Raw genomic sequence first — 21,997 nt, forward strand, 5'->3', positions numbered from 1 at the left:
TTCTGTGCTGGCATTCTTTTCAAGACATCTTAAATAATAATGACCAGAATGGAATGGGATTATCATTGTGTTGCTTAACTGCATAGTATCAACTAACTGCATTTAGATGACTTTGCCATATAGTTCAGAGAAATGGCATAAAGAAGAAAACTTTTGAAACCTTTGCTTTTATAGTGAAGATAAAAATTTGGAATCAGCTGTTGTCAGAGTCATCAACCCTGAAGAGCGATGTGATGGCAACCTGGAGACCTCAGCGTCCTCTTCCTCTCTGGTAGCAAAAGAGATTCTCCAAGAGGCACCAGAGTTAATCACTCGGCAACTGGCTCATCTTCTCAGAGGTGAGAGATTGTTCTTTATATTAAATACTGAAAGGCTTAATGGAGTGTTTCTGAATCCAGTCATGCAGAGAGACTGTGATCCATTCTTTGGTTAACAATCCCTTGAAAGACCACAGGAAGCTGCATGAAGGAAGCAGGGTGCAAAGAGTTTGATAAAGAGTAACATTATGTGGAACAATAAAAATGTGCATTTAAAAATAGGAATGACTAGGGTGTTAAGTGATATCTGCATGTCAGTTGGGTAGGAGAATATCATCTGTGTCTAGCTTTGTTTCTGGGACATGTTGGATTTGAAAATAAATGTCATAGCACTCAGTGAATATTATCAAAGGTATATGACCTAATTTTGTCCTCTGCCATCCTTAGGGTGACTATTTAAACTATTTAAACAAAAAGGAGGAACTGCATCACCATAATGAGGGCAAAAGAGGACTTGGATGTGCATATTTTTTAGAGGTTAACTTATGTATAGATGAAATGCAAATTTAGAAATAATAATAATAATAATAATAATAATAATAATAATAATTATAGCCCAGCTTCTTTCCTGACAGGGGCTTTAAGCTAAAATAGGAACCGCTGAAAACACAGGGAAAAAATCATTAAAATACAATTAAACATTGATAGAATTAAAACTATATCATTACTTGCTACTCCCATCTTTGACCCATCCCAGGGAGTTCCAGACATGCTTTGCTCACGATCTGTTTCCATTTGGAAATGAGGTACAGCAGATATAATAATATAGGGTTTATTTGCACATATATACAACCTGAGCCTACAATGGAGGGGTTCCCAGCGTTACACTCCAGGAGGGTCTTGCTTCCTCTATAGGCACAATTTAGGATTCAAAAAGACACCAGCCATGGCTCTTTGACCCTTTCTCTAGTTTGCTGCATTTAACAGACTGGCATTATTTTCCACCACCCCACATCATCCACACCTGCAGTCCTACTCTCCTCTCTGCTTCGTCTCTGCTAACTATCTCAGAATTCAGGGAAGGGCTCCACCCATTCGCCCAGTGGCACAGAGTCTTTGCTTTGCTGATGGTCCCTGTCCCTGTCTTTGTTCTCTGTTAATGGCCCATGTCTCAGGCGATCTCCTGAACCCAGGAAGCTGGTTTGACATTAATTTAAAACTTTGCTAAATCCAGCAGCTAATTTTAACATGCCAAGCATTGATTCTAACACCTTTCAGAACCAGGAGTTCACGGAAGTCTGGCACCCACAAACCCTGGCACCGACAGCTCTTAACTATAACCATGTATTTGTGTGTGTGTGTGTGTGTGTCTATGTGTATATGATCGATTAAAAACAAACAGATAATTACAATGAAAACAGCACCGCACCTGCCCTTTCATTAAAAGCAGTCAGTTCCCCAAAGCCTCTTGGAATAAGAAAGTCTCTTTTACCAGGAAAACTTTCTGACAGTAAGAGCTGTTCAGCAGTGGAACAGTGGATTCTCAAGAGAGGTGGTGGACTCTCCTTCCTTGGAGGTTGAGTGGCTTTGACTGTAATTTAAATATAAATACAGTACATCTTAGCATAGTGATTAGGTGACCTGTGTGCCTCCTCAGGCTGCTGTCCAGGAGCTCATTGCTGATGGACAACAATAAGGTTGTTGGTCTCCCTATTTTGGTTCTTTGTCTTTAGACTGAACTTGGACTGAACTTGAAACAGAGGACCACCTCAGGCGGAGCATTGTCCTCTGTGTAGTAATCCATGTGGCTGCCTAGGCTTGCGTCCTAGCTAGCATAAAATGATGTAAACAGAATAGCAGGGGCAAAAATCCAGTTAGAGTCCATCTAGTCCAGTATTCTGTGATGGCGAGATAGTCAAACTCCCTGTGAAAAAGCATGTGTGAACCACGCAGGGTGGAGAGGACAGGACACCCATCTCCTGGCTCTCCCCAGCATTCATTTCTAGATGGCGTTCTTCACATAGGAGCTATTCTGGTGGCAATTACAAGTCTATTTGGAATCTACTCCTTTTCTTTCTGTTTGCTTTGTGTGACCCTGAATTATATTCTTTAGAAAGAGAATTACCTCTATTCACTTGCTGCACACCATAAAGCTTTAGATAAGGGGTAGTCAACCTTATTATACCTACCATCCGCTAATGCATATTTCTTGATGGTAAAATTTCCTTACCACCCACCAGTGCTCGGTTGAAGGAGGATTCAGCTTGTGCTGTAGAACCCCCTACCACCCACCTAGAATCCTGAAACGCCCATATACTGAATGTGATGAAGTCTAGATGCTCTATAACTAATCAGATTTAGCTTTATGTCAATATTACTGAAGGAAAACAAAGCCTATTCAGAGTGAGGAGGAATGCTTTCTGAATTAGGAGAACACATTCTGTCGGTGCTGATGTTTTGGGCTCAAAAGAATGGGTGTGATTTTTGTGAACATTTTGGAAACATCAGCACCACAGAATGCATTTAGTGCATAGATAAGACTAAATAAAAAGCTTAGCCTTTAAACAATAAATGTTTGCTTTTTAAACTAGTTCCTTATCTATGCACTAAATGCTTGTTTTTTAAAATGCAATCTCATTATAATATATTTCAGCCCTTAGGCTTCATAAAGGTAAAAAATAAAAGTATGCAAATCCATCAACAGCTAGAAAGAGATGATATTTGTAAAGGAATCAGCACCAGCAGTGCTATGATAACAGACATATCTGTGCAAAGATTATACTTACTGCGAGGTAGGTTTCATGTTCAAATTGTTTTAAAGACCTGCTTTTCCCTGATATCTTTGTCATTTCTTCATGTGCACAGTAAATTACTTTTTCCCGGCGGACTTTATCAAAACCTGCTTCAAGAATCAAAATACTCCAAGACAGGCTCTACTGTGAGTCAAGGCCTGCCCCATTTCTGGGCTTATGCCAGAAGCAAACAATTAGAAAACCTGCCAGAGACTTGAGCCTGTATAATTTTATTTCCCGAGAGCCGTTGACTAGGGGACGGTTGCCAAACTAAGGATCCATTAAATTGCTGAATCATTACATTTTTGGTGGGAGCCAGCTGGCAAGGATGTAATTCAGTAAACTGACTGTCAGGTATCTTGGGTCAGTGCACTCTCAGAAATACCTCCTTCTGTTTATTTGTATAAGGCCTTGAAGGATGCCACAAGGAGCACAGATTGTAACATGTAAACACAGGCAGATTTAAAAAGGAAACCACTATTGTAACTCATGGCATAAATTAGATGCAGACTCCAAAATTCCATCCATTGCTGTGGATGGTCTAAGGGGGCTTCCAGTGATTGGGTGGGGGGTAATTTTATTTTTGTTGTTGCTCACATTGACTGTTATAATAAGTTCCCTTTTAGAAGCTTAGAAGGAAAGCTAGCATTTGAAAAGAATGTTGTTTGCAGAATGGATGGCTCACCCTTTTCTTATATGGTCACAAAGGCTGAGTGAATTGCATCAGTAACCTTTCATAGATTTCACTCTGAAAAAGGGAAGGGGATTTTCCAAAACCATGAAAACAAATTTAAAATACAGTCAGGCAATGCTAAGATTTTCGGAGGGTGGCAAGAAAGAGTGGGAACCCCCCCCCCCCAGCACTTTTAGGAGAGAAAAGGAATCCAGTAAGAACTTTTGGTTAAAAAGTAGACTCCTCACCAATACCACCATTAGTCCTTGTCCTCTGCAGGAGAATCTCCTGCTGTTGGACGTTTTCTAGAAGTAATCTACAATAGGAGCTCTTGTCTGAACAGATGGAGGGGACTCCATTTTTATTTCAAATCCATAGCACCTCTCTGTAGCTGTTTTATGTCACATTCAAAGAATCAAACAAATAAAAGTGACTTCTTTGCCAGGACAGCATCTGAATTTTGTGCACCTAATGCTAAGACTGATGTGCAGAGAACCTAGCCACTATGACCACTATGAACAAGGCAGTCATCAAAGCATTAAAAAACAGAATGAGAGTATGTTTAGCACTGTCCTCTTTCCCCATCCCTCTGATACTTCTCCCCACAACTTTAGACAGATTCATCTTTTGGAAGAGGGAGAATGGTATGCGTTGGCATTCTGAATGTTTTCACATGCAACTGGTTAAGAAGCCGATTCTTTAAAATAATAATCCATTTCAATTTACTTTGCTGTATATTGCTTTTGCTGCCCACAACATGTACAGATGTACACAGTCTCAGCATTTATGTCTTGTTGTAATTGAGATCCTGAATTGGTTTGGCAAAAGCTGTTGTGCAATTATTGTTTAATTTGTTACCAATTGTTTAATTACGCTGCGTTGACAAGTGATAAATTAAAATAAAATTAATCAAATAATGTTACTGTAGTTGTATTGAAGCATAGCCTTCTTGATCTTTTTTTCTGTACAATTAGGCTCACAAATCAGTGCTGATCTTCTAGTCAGCTTTAATTCTAAGCTAATGAGCCTGTGTTGCTTCACAACTTGGCTGCTGTTACCTATCACTTTGTGAACTCTGAGCCAATTGCTTTAAAATATGTAATAATTGATTTTCTCTTTTCTTGCCATACTTTTAGATGTATCATATGGATACCTGTAAGTTTTTCTCTCTGGAGCAGTTGATTGAGGCTTTGAAAAGCCCCCCCCCCCCGGCTGTTAAAAAGCAAATAATTTTTCCTTGGTGGTGGTAGAAGGAATGGTTCAAAGCTATATAAACAAGAAAATGCACAATATGTGGAGATTCAAGTAGTCTGCTATGAATAAGAAAGACGGAAAAGAAATAAAAGGATAGCAGGCCATTTCTTTAAATAGTCATGAATTTTAGGGCTGAAGTGGGAAAGAACATTTTCTGTCTTCTGGGCTAACTTTCTCCGGTTAACACTTCAGGGAGCATCCTCTCTTTGGCCATGGATCCTGAACAAATTACTAGAGACCAGGAAGAAGTGCTTTCAAAGTTAGAGGAGAAATTCCCAGAGCTGCTGCCTCGAGAGGATATTATCACCGCTCTACAGGAAGTTCATCTCCATGCTGATGGTAAAGGGTTTTTCTCTCCCCCTGCCCTTCACTTTTGATTCCTACTTTTAGACTGATTGGAACATGACATTCTATAAAATTAGGGCACCCATCAAATGTTTTTTAAAGCACCATATACACACAGAAACAAAAATCCCACCAACCTTTCACCACATGCCGTGATTATTTATAGGACAGATGAGCAGCATGCATAGTATCTTTTCATAGGTGGTGATACTGTCTATGAAAGAAAAGTGTGGAAACTTGTGCAGTGTATTTTATCATGACCGATAGGGCATGGCTGTTAAATGGCTTCCCAGTGCTGCACACCACTGCTGGTTATCAAAAGGGAGAGAGGCAGGGCAGTGGGGCACTTGGTGCAGTGCAAGCAGAGTGGCGGGAGAGGGGCGGATTGGTTCTGCCGCTCTGCCTGCACCAAACTCCCAGTCGCCTTGGTGCTTTGTCATGTGATAACCAGAAGCAACGTGGAGCATTTGGAAGTCAGGCCGTCAGTGCAGCCCTGTCCCTGCCACTCCATTGGCCACTATCACCTGCAGATATTGTTGGGCTAGAATTTCCATCATCTCTGACCATTGGCCATGCTGGCTGGGGCTGATGAAAGTTGAAGAGATGACATCTGAAGGGCCACAGGGTCCTCTCCCCTGGTTTACAGGAGGTAGATGAAAGAAGTGTGGCCCTCCAACATAACATTGGTATGCTGCGCATGCAGCTGGGGGGATTGAATAATAATAATAATAATAATAATAATAATAATAATAATAATAATAATAAATTTATTATTTATACCCTGTCCATCTGGCTTGGTTTCCCCAGCCACTCTGGGGAATATTCCCAACAGAATATTAAAAACACAATAAAACATCAAACATTAAAAACTTCCCTAAACAGGGCTGCCTTCAGATGTCTTCTGAAAGTCAGATAGTTGTTTATTTCTTTGACATCTGATGGGAGGGCATTTCACTGGGCGGGCGCCACTACCGAGAAGGCCCTCTGCCTGGTTCCCTGTAACCTCACTTCTCGCAGGGAGGTGCCACCACCAGAAGGCCCTCGGAGCTGGACCGCGGTGTCTGGGCTGAATGAACAAAAGTTGGCATAAAAGATAGGACTCCCAGCTCTACATCTGCTCTCATTTCATGCACACAATTTATTTAGTTTTTGAACATTTAAAATAGTCTGTTTACTCAAAGAAGCATGACACTGCTGCTTTTCTGTTTGAGTGTGGCTGCTGCTGTTTTGGCTGCATTCTGGTGGGTGAGATAGAATTCATGGCGATTATATTTACAGGTCAAATACTAGATATTTGGACACTGTGGATCCAGCAGGCACAGTTTCTTAGGGCGCGATCCAAACTACTGCCTTGCTATTGGGCTTTGCAAAGTGATAGGGCCACCGTTGCATCTACAGTCCTGCTGCTCAAAGCACCTGCAGTGCGAAGTGGTGGGTGGGCAGGACCAAGGCTTTCATGTGGTGGTAAAGAGAGTATATTGGGGAGAGAGTGGCTCCTTGGCTGGCTCAGCCCTGCCCAGCCCTCAGAATGCTCGGTATTGAAGCGTTCTGCTTCCTCCCTTGGTGACGGCAGGAGGGAGGAGACAGGGCTTACCTGGGGCTGGGAGAGAGCTGGGTAGAAATACACTTCCGCCTAATCCACTCCTCCAAGTCTAGTGTAAGAGGGTTTGCATTGCTCTTTTATGGTGCTTGTACAGCAAAATATTGAGCCCGTAGTGAATTATCACAGTTTTTCTTCAAGGCAAAAAAGGAGCAGATTTACTTTTTACATAGTAGAAATGAATTGCTATTTGTTGGGTTGCTTAGCATGACAAACAAAACCATTATTCAGTATTCAAAAACATCCAGTATTCTTCTCAAAGTCAAATTCTTTGTTACATTCCAGTTCGCTGATTCTTAGTATGTGTGAATAATTTTCCTGTCTGTCCCACAGGGCTAAGGATTGAGGAGGCCATGCTCAAGGATCTAAAAGAGGTGTCAGATGGAGAAATAAAAGTAGCTGTTAGCACTGTGTATATGAATTTGGAGGTAAGGAGAAAGCGACATGTGATGGGATTGTTTAGCTTTGCCCACGGCGTTGTTTGCTGCATTGCATGAGATGTGTGCCACTTCCTGTGACTGACATATTTCTTTCCCAGGCATTTTAAATCATATGTTATTAGACAACTTGCAAAGCATTCTGGATGTGACTGCAGGTTTTGTATCTGCCATTCTGACTGGATCTGGCATCATCTTTGTGACAAATATGAACTTGACAAAACAAAAATTTGTCAGATACGTCTGCTAATGCCAGTATAATTGGCAGTGTTAATGCTTTTGAAAGTGACAGCTGAAGATTGAGACTAGCTTTGTTGTGGTGTTTGCCTTTCCTGGGAGATTTCTCAAAGTGATATCAAAATTTTGCTCCCTGGGACTGCCAATTTCTTCTCTTGCATTTTACCCTTTTTGCCCTGCATTATACTATACCCTGAGAGTATATATATGCTTGTTCCCTACTGGGATTTCCTTATAAATGACAACTATTTTATCAGAGTGACTTTAGAGTAGAATTGGTTTTCTCTTAAGCAGATGAATAATATTTCCTCAGTGGGTGTAGCTTACAATTTACATGTTTTGGTTTTTGGTTTTTAAAAGTCACTCAGACCTATTTACTGGGCAACTGTGTGTGCATGCCTTGTTTGTGTGTGTTGGTGAACATAATGATAGCTTTTTGCACTTGCATCAATCAATCATCCACTTGTTACCCTTTATCTTATTGTAGTATGTATTCAGATTGCCTTGGCACAGAGGCCACTAATAAATGCTTCACATATGACATTTTTCTGACATAGAGATGGCCTCTAGACCTGCAAACACATGTCTGTTGTGATGTGTGGCATCTCTGATTTATTTTGCAGGGAACATGTGACATAATATAAGCAGGTGCATTCTGGCCAGTATTCTTTCCAAACATGAGGATATATGTGGCTGCAGTAGACAAGGGCCCAATCCGGAGAGAGTTACTCCTACCTAATTTTTATTGCATCAAGTAGCTCTTACATTTAACTTTGGGCCAAGGCATAGATATACACGACACATTGATCTGGATTATATCCATAGTACTCTTTTATAAATTGTGTCAATATCAATTCATTTCCTATGTAAGCTCCATTAAAATGAACTGAGGCACAAACTTGTGGGTTACTGAAAAATATTGTAATTTGTATTATTTACTTCCAGCTTCCACCCATCTAACATTAAGAAACTCATTTAGTGTAAGGATGCATACTAATCAAGGGTTATAGGTATTCTTGTATTCTAAAACCACATTTATGCCATACATTTAAAGCAGTGATACCACTTTAAACCGTCATAGCTTCTCCCAAAGAATTCTGGGAGCTGCAGTTTGGTAAGGGTGCTGAGAGTTGTTAGGAGACTCCTAACCCCCTTATAGGGACGCGGGTGGCGCTGTGGGTTAAACCACAGAGCCTAGGACTTGCCGATCAGAAGGTTGGCGGTTCGAATCCCCGCGGCGAGGTGAGCTCCCATTGCTCGGTCCCTGCTCCTGCCAACCTAGCAGTTCGAAAGCACGTCAAAGTGCAAGTAGATAAATAGGTACCACTCTGGCAGGGAGGTAAGCGGAGTTTCCGTGCGCTGCTCTGGTTCGCCAGAAACGGCTTAGTCATGCTGGCCACATGACGCGGAAGCTGTATGCCGGCTCCCTCGGCCAATAAAGCGAGATGAGCGCCGCAACCCCAGAGTCGGTCACAACTGGACCTAATGGTCAGGGGTCCCTTTACCTTTACCTTTAACCCCCTTATGGAGGTACAGTGCTTAGAATTTCCTGGGAAGATGGGTTTATTGTTAAACCCTCTGAGAATTGTATCTCTGTTAGGGGAACGGGTCTCATAACAACTCTTCCTTAACTGTGGCTCCCAGAATTCTTTGAGGGAAACCATGACTACTTAAAGTGGTATCATAGTGCTTTAAATATATGCTGTGAATGTGGCTTCTGAGGATCTTACTCAAGATTTTTTGTTTTGTTTTTGAACCAGATTTCAACAGTAGTAAAAAGAACTATTTTTTTCTGTATTAGGCCCCCAGTCTTTGGTGGAACACCCCCCCATGTGTCCTTATAGAGTTATGAGTTCCTTTTTTTTTCTGTATCTTGTCCTCAGTCAGGCATAGGTAGTGCTAGGTTGGAGGTTTGAATCTGCGCAACGGGGTGAGCTCCTGTTGCTCTGTCCCAGCTTCTGCCAACCTAGCAGTTCAAAAGCACACCAGTGCAAGTAGATAAATAGGTACCGCTGCTACGGGAAGGTAAATGGTGTTTCTGTGTGCTCTGGCACTCGTCACAGTGTCCCGTTGTGCCAGAAGCAGTTTAGTTTTGCTGGCCACATGACCCGGAAAGTTGTCTGTGGACAAACGCCGGCTCCCTTGGCCTGAAAAGCAAGATGAGCGCCGCACCCCATAGTGGCCTTTGACTGGACTTAACTGTCCAGGGGTCCTTTGCCTTTACTTTTTACCTTAGGTAGTACTAGGTATACTGCCCAGCACTCAGCCGTTACCATAATTTGGAGACTCACATGTGCTTCCCCTTGTGTAACTTTGGATTACATGATTTAAAATGTTGCTGCTGTTGTACAAACTTTCACATGGCATTTTAGAGATGGCATTCAGGCTGATTATAGAAATTTGTATTTGACGCCAGCAAACCAAGTAAATATGCTGCTGTTTAATCTTTTAGTAATGGCATTTGAAACAAAATTCTGACTAACTTGTGAGCTCTCTCTCCCCCCCCCGCCCCCCGGTGCCTTTTCCGAGGAGTTAGGGTAAAATAAATGATGTATGGAGCTGTAGGAATGAGACTTTGGCAGGGTACCTTACGTCTAAGGAACATTAAACATAGGGCTCTTGTTTAGCAAATAAATAACCATTCACTTCAATGGTTGCATAGTCTGGACTTGTGTGCATATTTTTGCAAAGATAAGGAGAGGCCATTAGGGATTTAATATAAAATAAAGCGCCAAGGGGTCTTCTTGTAGTCCTAGTCTTTCTGCCACATGGTGTGTTACTAATGTGCCTAAATGGGCTTAAATGAATTTGTTATCTTTACTACATTTGCAGTGTGTATATATTTATATATTATTTTAATTGCGTTCTTTATAAAATAAAATATATCATATTTTTAGATGTTGAAAACATTGCACACATAAACAAATCATACTTTTTAAAGCATCCGATAATCTTTGCCTGTAGGTGACTTCATGATGTAGCTATTGTACAGCAGGAAGTATGCCGTGAGTTCATCTTCTCAGATATATTTCTAGTTAAGTAATCACCTTCTAAGAACAAATGGGGCAGCCAAAGATCCATTACTGAATACCCTCTCCTCACAAGTTTAAGCGATAAAGTGGATTACTTTGGAGGATAGTTATGATACTATTGATACCCTAGGAAATATTAAAACTCATGTCTGAAATAACAATAACATATCTGTTCAGGTTCAACAAATTTTGTGGTGCTGGTTTCTGATGCTTGAACTTGAACATTTCTTAATTATCTGCTTCCATTACAAGTAATTACTAAAAAGTAAAAGATAAAAAGATGGGTTCAAATTGAAGCAACTGAGTAATACAACATCATGCTACATTGTAAGCATATACATTTATGACTGTGGATAAGGGTTAGACTCTGTTGTCTAAGATGAAATGAATTTACTTCTCAGAATTCTCAAAGTTATCCTGTAGAGTTTTTTACATATTTGAATAATTTTCAACTATCCATTGAATACGGTATCTATGTTGAACACCTTGAAATCGTTTATGTCATTATTTGACGATATTTGATAGCTGGCATGCAGTGTTATTTAAGTTGGCAGATTTTGAGACTTCATATTTCTGCCAAAATCAAAGCAATTAAGATATTCCAAAAAGTCTAAAGCACCCAAATTTTGAGGTAGGATTTCACATTCAAAATTCAAATTTGAAATGTTTAAGTTCAAATTTGAATCTCCAAAAGAGCACATGGGAGGTGGGGTATCACCTGGGCAAGCTGATATAGTCTAGTGTGGAATTCCACCCTATAATATTCATTCAAGTGTATATGGGTATTTCTTAACTAAGGCTGCAATCTGTACCCATTTGCCTTGGAATACTAAGCCCCCCTTGAACTTAATGTGTTTTACTTCAGAGCAGCCATGTATGGAATTGCACTGTTGTTGTCATGGGGAAAGGGGAGAAGCCTTGATTCAGAGCTGCCATTTTGGGTGGCAGCCTTGTATCCAGGCTCATGTCCAAAGCTGCTCTAATATTTGCATTATGACCATGGTACTGTATTCTTCATACAATAGTATTTCTTGAAGCAAAGGTAACCAACCTCTATTCCATTTTGTTACATTAACTTCTTGACCTATTATATGTAGGGAAAGGAAGTCATGTTTCTGCCCCTTGACAGGGCCACCATTGTGTCCTGGCACTGGTAAGGGTAAGGGTGAATTAACTTGCTGTGCTGATGCTCTTTGGTTGGTTGCTTCAGTATGGGTTAGTTGGGGGTGGGGCTGGCCAGGGCAGATTGTAGGGGAGGTTGACTGAGCTGGGCTCAGTGTTCTTACTGCCTTCCCTTTCTCCCAACCAGTATGATAACTGTTCGGTCTGTACACAGTATGGTTTGCTGTGGATCCTTGTGGACAGGGCCAGGAAGAATTTTTATGTTTCGTTGCTTGACTGCTGAGACCTGGGGCCTTTGCCTTCCCTTTACCAAAAAATGTGTCTTGTTCTTCACAGTGTTTTTGGTCACACAACTGACTCTGGCACTTGGGGGTGGACCCTCACCACATACGTCACCACAGAAAGTCAACATAAGGGATTTTGTGGGGCCTGGACTCATAAGCCAATCTGTTGATTGACATAACACAAGGTGGCCATAGGTTGTCTTATGCCACCTCAAAGCCCCAGGTTGCTTGCATACAGGTTGGGGATCTTCTGTCAGCAGGCAGGCTGTGTGCCTTCCTGTGTTATTGTAGCCAAACTCAATGAAGTTGCGGGTAAGAAACTGTGACCGTTTTAAAACCCAGCTGCTTGTGGCCCTTCCCCTTCTTTGCTTCTCACTCCTTCCTCTCATGTTTCCTGCTGCAGGCAGAAACAGTGACACCTCCTGCATACACCTTTACCCACAACAGTCCACCAGCATTCCATGCCCAGTGAGCATTCTCAGCTTTGGGTCATATCCTATAAGTCATTCCATTCACACAAGGAGTTCTGCTTGCACAATGGAGCTTCCCTGCCCTCTCTTCCTCCATGCACCTCATCCAATCTGTTCTGGGTTTTCCCCAATCCCCTGGAGCAGATTTGGGACGAAGGAGGCAAGTGGGGACAAAAGGGGGAGGGGAAGTTCTGTTGTGCAAGCAGTAGTCCTTGTACAAAGAAGACAATTTCATTGAATATAACCATATATATATTTATTTGAGTGTTGAGTCTCTCATGTATCTTTCCCACATCTTTCCTGGTCCCATATTGGTTCATTCTAGTCCATTGAGAGAGGACTGCTTTAAGAATTTTCAAGGTATGAGTCATTTTCTATGAAGCCTATGCTCATTTCTTGGGCTAAATCATTTTATTATTAGCAAGCAATAACTTAATGCTAAAACCCAAGTGTATCTCTGGCCCACTATTAGAAATGCAAAGAACAAGCATGTTTTCAAATAGCACTCTGTGCTGCCAATGATGTATCAACACCCTATGCCATTACTCTTCTCTAAATGTGATAATAATGTGATCTGTTAACATAAAAAAGTTTGATGCCACAAAAGCAGCTGGAAATGGACAACTGAAATATGCATATATCTAACTCATATCATCAAATGCACAGTTTGATGTATGTTGTTAAAAGCTTTTCATATCTTTCTGTTCCTCTCAAGCAAAAACAGCTCCCTTTGAATGTAAATCAAGAAGTTTCAGAGTACTCATTTCCCAGTGATGGGTTCTGGGGAGATGGCGTCCTCATTTCAGATACCTATTGGGTGGCCAGGGGAAAACAATATTGGTTCACTTGAGGTGGTTTAAGGTTGCTGGTAATCTTAGTATCTTCAGGCCAATATGCACAAACAGCTGCCAAGAGAAAGTCACTTTAAATTGCTCCCTGTAGCAACTAGCTTCATGTTGCCTCTTGCCGCTGTGCATTGCTGTTGACCCTGAGTTCAATGCTTGGAATCAGAATTTTGGGGGAGAAAATAGCTTAAAATGTTTATACCTCAATCCACTGAGAATCCTATTTCCTTGGGACTGGTTCAGGGATCTAGCTCAGTGCCCAGCACACATATATTAGCACTAATTAGCATCCCTCAGAGCTCTGATGCAGCTTACATTGGCTTTTGGAGGGTGTGGAAAACAGGGAGGCTTTCTTAAAAAACACACGCTCACCATTTTCAGCACTGACTGACAGCAGCTATTCAGGGTTTGAGACAAGTCTTTTTCAGCTCTATCTATGGATTGAAGCTACTGATGCCCTTGTGGTCTAGCTGTGTCCCACACTTGACATCTTATAGGGTGTCAAGTGTAGGGTAGCTGGCTCTTGCTTGGTTACAGCCCACAGAAAAGGAGGTCTGGAAGACTTAAATTTGGCCCACAGGCTTGATATTCCCCACCCCTGTGCTACACACGTGCTATACTGCTCTCAATTACTTGTAGTCTGGCATGTTTTACTGGCCCAAAAGCTTTTGCACAACTTTCATGTCATAGGGTGTTTCTTTAGCTGCAGCAACACAAATTTGTGTTTGTCAGCTGCTAGAGTAAGGCTGCTCAACTGTGGCTGAGAATACAAAAGCAATTTGTCTACTTGCCAATAGAGGGGAAACCAGTGTATTTGCCTTACGCAAATTCTGATGAAAAATCTAAAATGTTTCCACTGATTAACTGTTTTGAAAGTATTAAGAACTGAGATATTCTGCTGCAGACTGAAGCATTTCCCCCACTGCTGTGTAAGGTATCGCGGTTATGTCTACATTAAGTAGTCACTACCTTCTTGAGATACTGCAGGAACATAGGAACATAGGAAGCTGTCTTATATTGAATCATAGAGTCATAGAATTGTAGAGTTGGAAAGGGAGCACAAGGATCCAAAGCCCTGCAGTGCAGGAATATGCATCTGTCCTGTATGGGGATCAAACCTGCGACCTCAGCATCATCAGCACCACACTTTAACTGGTCAGACTGTTGGTCTATCTAGGTCAGTATTGTCCACATTGACTGAAAGCAGTTCTCCAGCTTTCAGGTGGGACATTCCCAAACCTACTTGGAGAATACCAGGGACTGAAACTGGGACCTCCTATATGACAGGAAGATGCTTACCACAGAGCTATGTTGCTTCCCTAATGCTGACAGCCATATGCTTAGAATAATAGAATCTTAGAGTTGGAAGGGACCCAATGGTTGTCTAGTCCAACCCCCTGCAATGCAGGAAACTCAGCTAAAGCACCCATGACAGATGGCCATCCAACCTCTGCTTAAAAACCTCCAAAAAAGGAGAATCCACAACCTCCTGAGGGAGACCGTTCCATGGTCAAACAGCTCTTACTGTCAAAAAGTTTTTCCGAATGTTTAGTCGGAATGGATGCTTTGCATCCATTTTTATGCTGCCTCCTCAGCACCTCCAGTTAAGGACCTCAGGTAGCACTGAGAGATGCTGGTGGTCAGTAAACAGATCATATTGAGCTAGATTAGGATTGGGGAACGTTGTGCTTAGGAGTTGAATGTGGACATCCAGGTATCTCTGTGCAACCATCAGGACTTTCCTTGGCCTGCATTCCGCCCCTGCTCTGCTTTACACCCTCCATTAGTGCTTCTGCATGGCTGTAATGTGCCCTTGATCTCCAATAAAGATTCGTGCCTTAGAATCATAGAATTGTAGAATTGGGAGAGACCCCGAGGGTCATCTAGTTCAATCCTCTGCAATGTAGGAATCTCTGCTAAAGCATCCATGACAGATATGGATTGGCTAAAAGTGACCTTAAATGTCACAAAACTCAATGTCAGGTGATGATATATGGTAATCACTTAATCTTGCACCACATAATAGGTCACAGCTGCCTCTATAGGAAATTGTTGCATTGACATGGATATGAAATGTCTCTCTGTTGGGCTCTTTAACACATGCAGAAATAATTTGAAGATTTGCTGCAGTCATACAATAAGCAACATACATATGACAACAGGGTATAAATGTAATGGTTATATGATACAGTCAGAGAGTCATTCAGACCAAGGTGAATGGTGTCAGTATTACCTGGAGAATGATGCAGAAGCTTTGTGATGATTCAAGGAATGATGTGCATTCAAAGTAGAGGAAAACAAGTTATTTGCTCCTCTTGAGTACATATTTCTGTACAAACAAAATCAAGCCGTTGTGCCTCAGATTTTATGCCATTACCAATAGGCCACCATCTTTGAACTCCTTTTAGTTGTACCTAGTTCTGATGTTCTGAAGGAAGGAAAAAATAGGTAGAAAAAAATTGATCCTGGTTTCATAGAATTGTAGAGTTGGAAGGGACTCAAAGGTCATCTAGTCCGCCCCCTGCAATGCAGAAATCTCAGCTAAAGCACCATGACAGATGCCAATCCAACCTCTGCTTAAAAACCTCCAGGGAAGGAGAGTCCACAACCTCCCGAGGGAGAAGACTGCTCCACCGTTGAATTTAGCATAGTGACTTTCCCTCTCCTTGGGGAGTTTATCCTAGAATTGATAGCGAATTGATAGCTCGTTGTCATCTTGCAGTTAATTTAATATTTTTACTTGAAACATGAAAATTTAAATTTCTGGCATTCCTATTAGTAGCCAAAGCAAGTTCATGAATTAACAGTTATTACTCTTCTTTTTTTGTTTTAATTTCACCAGTCTGTAAGCTCATCTTTTTTATTCTGTTTATTTGCTGTGCACACATTGACCTTCTCATTGCTATTGGCCAAAGTAGCCGTCAATTCTACAAAGGAATTGAACTTCCTCATGTTCATTAAGATACTTCCACCATAAAAGTTTTTAATTTGAAAGGTAGGAGGTCCTTAAAACATCTTGGGACACTCGTGATCTTTTTGTCTAGGTTCTGTAGTACATGGTACACACGACATCTATATCAGCATATATGATAGAGATTGAGGTCTTAGACACACCTCTGGATGTTCACATCTGCCAAATACACACACTTTATTAGTGGCAAAAGTTACTTTTGCACTGGAATAGCCCTAGGTGCACCTCTATATTGCCAAAGGAGAAATGGTTTTTTAAAAAAGATTCAGAAAACAATGAGCACACAATGGGGTGAAGGCTAAATATTTTATTAAATAGCTCAAAGAAAGCTACAAAGCCTTATCTTATGCTCCCTTGTTCTTTGGTTGCTGGGAACTTTTTCAGTAACAAGCATGACCCCTGAAGATGGAGCTGGAGCTGTGGCCAACATGTAGCACTTTCTGTGGTCAAGCCTGCACAGAGGTTCTCACCATCTGATGTGGCTTATATATCTCTGGGGTCCATTCCCACCAAAATAACTGTTGGGGTTACATAAACCACAGCTTGTGTTCAAGTGACACATGAGTTTCTCACCAGAGTGAAATACTAATACTTGGCCGTAAGTCAGCATGGATAACATCCAAGGATTCTTTACTCCAAGTGCCATCTGAATCCTTATCTTAAGATAGCCATTCTCATACCGTTCCGTCTAGACATAGGTAGGTCTGAGAAACTACTGGTTTATGGAATAAACTTGAAGGCATAGGCCCACAGGATTTCTAACCATTACTGGCCTGTGAGGGGCAATTGCTGGGCACCACCCTGATCTTTGATACATCATCTTCTGTGATATGATATTATAACCTCTTGCTGCTCTCAAGGACACAAATTTTAAGCATGCAACAATTTTACCTGTAAAGTGTATATTCTAATATTTGACTGAGACTATGCCTCCAGTAAGCACGAGGAAGTGATTTTACTCTATATAATACAGTTTGCATGAGAATATCCTAATTTAAGATTTTATTTTTGTAATTGTATTGACACACTAAGAGAGAACATGAGAATATTTTTCTTAGATTGCTGATTTTGCCATTGTGTAAGTCCACATCTACATTTATTATTATCCTTTTGATGGCCTTCTATGTAACTATATTCATGTGCAGCTACTAAAGCTTTTGTTTTGTCCTGTTCTTTAAATCTGCAAAGTTAAACGCAATTATATTGACATATGGTGATACTGTGATACATCTTAAGGGTTAAAGGTTGAAGGAACCATGGCTTGTCAATTAGCAATGTAAATGAAACATTCATTATCCAGCATGCTGAGAAGTTGATGAACTGTACAATAAATCTGAGCCCAAGTTGCAACTGAGATAAGTCATTTTAGACAATACAGTATTTATGAAGATCTGGGACAGTGGTTTGAATTCCCTGATGAAATATTTGATTGTGTCTCCATTATTTTATGGAGAGCAAAGAAATCCTGACATCCCAAATTAAATTTTACTGTAGCCTAGAAAATATTTAAGCAGTGCATGCAACTCTAATATGCACAAAGTTGCAGAAGGTTACAGGAGCTCTTTTAGTTCTTATCATACCAGTGTAAATTCTGTTATTTACATTCCGCACCATTATCAATGGAATAACCAAGACTAGAATCAGACATATTCTTTGTGTGCTCTAATTTTCAAGAACAGAATACGCGTTGCCTTTTTTAAAAAAAGAGAGAGATTAAGGCTGCAAGCCAGTTCCCATTTATTTGGGAGCTAGCACCATACAAATCAATAGGATTTCCATGTTTAGGATTGCAGTGTACAGTAATTCCTAAATACATTGTGGTAATAGCTAGAATGGCTTAAATTAAAAGAAGGCATGGGAAAGAATTGCACCCCTGATTTGTGGTCTATCTTGAAATAGGAAAAAAAGAGGTAAGGCTGAATACAAATGGCATTCTCATCACTGCATTGTCACCAATCATGGTAGAAAGCTTTGTGTGCCAACATGTCAAGTCAATCGTCCAGTTGTCCAGTGTGGGTATCAGCGTAGTAACACACACACACACACACACACACACAGTGTTTTCAGTATATTGCATGCTGACTGTGTATCAGAGTAATTTAAATTCTGTATCTAGCCATGCCGTCTCAGTGATTTTTTTCCACCCATGTATTGGCATTACCATTGCACAAGTTGAGGAAAGATGCATTTGTAGAAACAAGGTATATGAAAAAAATGGACTATGTCTATGGTACTCAGGGCTGGCATTTTTGCTTTACAATCATTTTTGCGATTGCTGTGCTCAGCTGGCATAAGAAGCAATGGTGGCCATTATGGACAAGATTAGCAATGCCACTCTTGGGCAAGAAAGGGGAGGATATAGGAAGTATGAGTGGGCATGGCAGTTGAACATGCATCCTGCCATAGAAAAATCTGCTTTTCACAGTTTGGACACATTGATATATGCTTACTTGCCAATGCTTTATTTAATTCTTTTATCCATTGAAAGTTCATTTATGTTTGTTCATATTCTTTTATCCCACCCTTTCTCTAAGGAGCTCAGAGTGATGTACATGTTTCTCTCCTGTATCTTTACAAAGGTAGGTTAGGCTAAGAATTAGGGACTAACCCTAAGGTCATCCAATAAGCTTCATGGCTCAGTGGGGATTTGGATCTGGTCCTTTCTGGTCTTAATTTGATACACTAACCTTTACATTAGACTGGTTTTCTTATTTAAAAAAGTTAGGGAAAGGAATAGGTTCACAACTTCTTCATCCTACTGCATCCAGGCCTCTTCTCTGCCTTCATTATGTTTGCTTCATGATTTTATTGCCAGAAACTGACATTTGGCACAAATGCAACAGATTTTCTGCATAGACCTTTTAACATAAGGACTAGGTGACTTGAAAATAAGAATGCATTTCTGTACTGTGAAAACACAAAATGACTACTGTGTGGCATAAATAAACCTTAACAAACATATTCTCTTGAAATGTTGCTGTTTCTGTGGAAAGTTATGGCCACCTAGTGGCCAGGAGCTCTAGTTCTAAAAGTAAAATCACATCATCCAGTGAGATTAGATCAATTCTAGAAGCCTCAGTGCAGCAATATTTTCAAGGCCCCCAAACCTTTCAAGACCAGGGAAATGTTTGGCTAACTATCATGGACACTAGCACATATTGGCTCTTTTGTGCCTAGTCACAAATTTCCATAGCTTGTTTAGGAAATTGAGTACAGACCCCACAAATAGGCAAAACAAAACAACCCACTCAAGAAAAAGCAAAAAGGTCAACTTCCCAAATAGGTAAAAAACAACACTGAATCACACCTTAAAAGGGGCCACGCACATCCCAAAACAAAAACAAACAAAATCCTAGGTGTTGGGGATGTCCCAAAATACCTTAGTTATTTTGATACAAGTATTTTCCATTTTAAAATTTTCTATTTACAGAGGATTCTGCTGTCCAGGAATATCTGTGTGTGGAATATCTCTCTGTGTGTACACACACACACACACACACTTACTGAAAACTAGTTCAGACAAAATAATTGAAAGAAGCGTATGTATGTAGATTTTTTTAATTCCTCTAAAATTTTAATTCTGGCAGTCTGAAGGATTTCCTTTAAATCAGGGGTGGCTCACTTGCACCTGTCTTTCCCCATCATTCCTGGCTTTTGGCCATGCTAGCTGGGGCTGAAAGAAGTTGCAAGGCAACACACCTGGACAGCCCAGGCTAGCCATTGCTGCTTTGAGGGTTCTGATGCAAAGGCAGATGTGCCCAGCAAGGCCTACTTGACCGCTGCCACTGAGTTGGGACTGCAGTTGTTTACACACCATATATTTAAAGCATATTTCCTCCCTGAAAGAATCTTGGGAAGTGTGGTCTGTTAAGAGTGCTAGGAACTATAGCCCTGTAAGGAGTAAGCTACGGTTCTCAGGATTCTTTGGGCAGGGAAATGTGCTTTAAAAGAATGGTGTGTATGGAGCCAGAGTCTGAGGCGGCCTCATACCTGTAAAAGAAGATGGCATAAGGCAGTTAGAGGCAGAAGGCCACTGGATCAGTGTCCTTAAGGCACACAGATGCTAATTGACCAGAAGTGCTCTGTATCTCCCTCTGACAGCAGGGTCCATGTGAGCAAGGCCTTCTAGCCAGTCAGCAGTTGCACGTCTATGCAGCATTTTATTTATTCTGTTTCTTGTCGCCTTCCCCAACCTGATCCCCTCTGGAAGCTGTGGGTTACAACTCCCATCAACCACAGGCAGCATAGCTACAAGTCAGTGGTGATGGGTGTTGTAGTTGAAAACATCTGGAAGGCACAAGGTTGGGGAAGGCTGGTTTATAGGCTGCACTATAACAGAAGTTCTCTGGGTGGTTTACGGGATCCTGCTCTCCACTGGCTCTGATGCCTCTGGTAAGGGCACAGGTTCCCACTGTCATCAGTGGGCATGGGCTGCTTCCTGCCCCAGCTCACTAACCGCGTCTCTCACCGCATCATGAGACAGAAAGACAAACCAATTCTTTGGGTTGCCAATCTGGCAAACCTACGTGAATGATGCAGCATTTATTTGTAGGTTGAACCAAATGATTATAAATGATTGAGGGTTGTCTCCTGGGATTGGACATAAGGTCTTGTAAACTGAAAATTTTATAAACAAATAGCTGTTGGGAAAGCACCATTATGCTGTAATAGCTGCTATTAAAATCCATTAGCAATCTTGATGGCCTGTTTGAATTTGATGCATCATTTGCTCTGAAAGGCTTTTATTCCTAAAGATTTTAGCAAAATGTTACTTAGTTTACAGAAGATGTTGTTAATAGACTATTACTCATTATATATTTTGAGATAAGTACTCCTGTATTTTGAATGGGTCAACTCATGACACCTAATGAATGATATCTCACACACTTCAGTTGTCTCTCTGTCTTTGGATTGCAGCAACAGTGACCACTTCTGTTCCTGACTACATTTCACTGTCTCTTTCAAAACACCTGCCTCTACCCCAATCCAGCAACTTAATTATTCTTGGTGAGAGTCATATTCACCATCTAGAAATAATGGGGTTGCTGTACTCTCACAAGTCATTAGAGATGAGAGAAATGGAGAGAAAGAAAAGTAAGTGAAAAGTATTGCACTCCCTGCAAGGTTCAGCAAAGTAGCTAAATTACATTCTGAAATGATACTCACTTCAGTGTAATTCAAAAGCAGGACCAGTTAAGCACTGCAACACAGGGCCCAAGTATAAGGCAACTTCCTATCAGCACGATACATTTAAGAGTACAGTGGTACTCTTAAGTTAAGAACTTAATTCGTTCTGGAGGTCCGTTCTTAACCTGAAACTGTTCTTAACCTGAAGCACCACTTTAGCTAATGGGGCCTCCTGCTGCCACCGCGCTGCCGGAGCATGATTTGTGTTCTCATTCTGAAGCAAAGTTCTTAACCCGAGGTACTATTTCTGGGTTAGCGGAGTCTGTAACATGAAGCGTATGTAACCTGAAGCATCTGTAACCTGAGGTACCACTGTATCTTACAACTTTAAACAGTCATTGTTTCTCCCACAGCATCCTGGGAAGTGTAGTTTTTTTTAAAAAAAGAGTACTGAGTGTTCTTCCCCTCAGAATTCCAGTTCTCAGAGTTCCCCTGGAAGAGGGACTGGATGTTAAACCCTCAGGGAATTATAGCTCTGTGAGAGAATAAGA

The 21,997-nt window shown here is 41.0% G+C and overlaps 1 protein-coding gene across 10 annotated transcripts in view; it reads left to right on the forward strand.

Annotated features, from left to right (window-relative positions):
• PRUNE2 (prune homolog 2 with BCH domain) overlaps positions 1-21,997 on the forward strand; it is a 142,031-nt gene that overhangs the window by 40,347 nt on the left and 79,687 nt on the right. For all 10 annotated transcript variants that reach the window (XR_014539751.1, XR_014539752.1, XM_083576430.1 and 7 more), the window contains exons 4-6: positions 175-338; positions 5,169-5,315; positions 7,255-7,349. Coding sequence is in view for 8 of the 10 variants with exons in the window: in XM_083576430.1 (XP_083432556.1) it covers positions 175-338; positions 5,169-5,315; positions 7,255-7,349 (406 nt within the window). In the remaining 2 variants the exon portion in view is untranslated. The remainder of the gene's footprint in view (positions 1-174; positions 339-5,168; positions 5,316-7,254; positions 7,350-21,997) is intronic.

The sequence above is a fragment of the Podarcis filfolensis genome (assembly GCF_964270895.1).
Source record: "Podarcis filfolensis genome assembly, chromosome: 11".
Classification (NCBI taxonomy): domain Eukaryota; kingdom Metazoa; phylum Chordata; class Lepidosauria; order Squamata; family Lacertidae; genus Podarcis; species Podarcis filfolensis.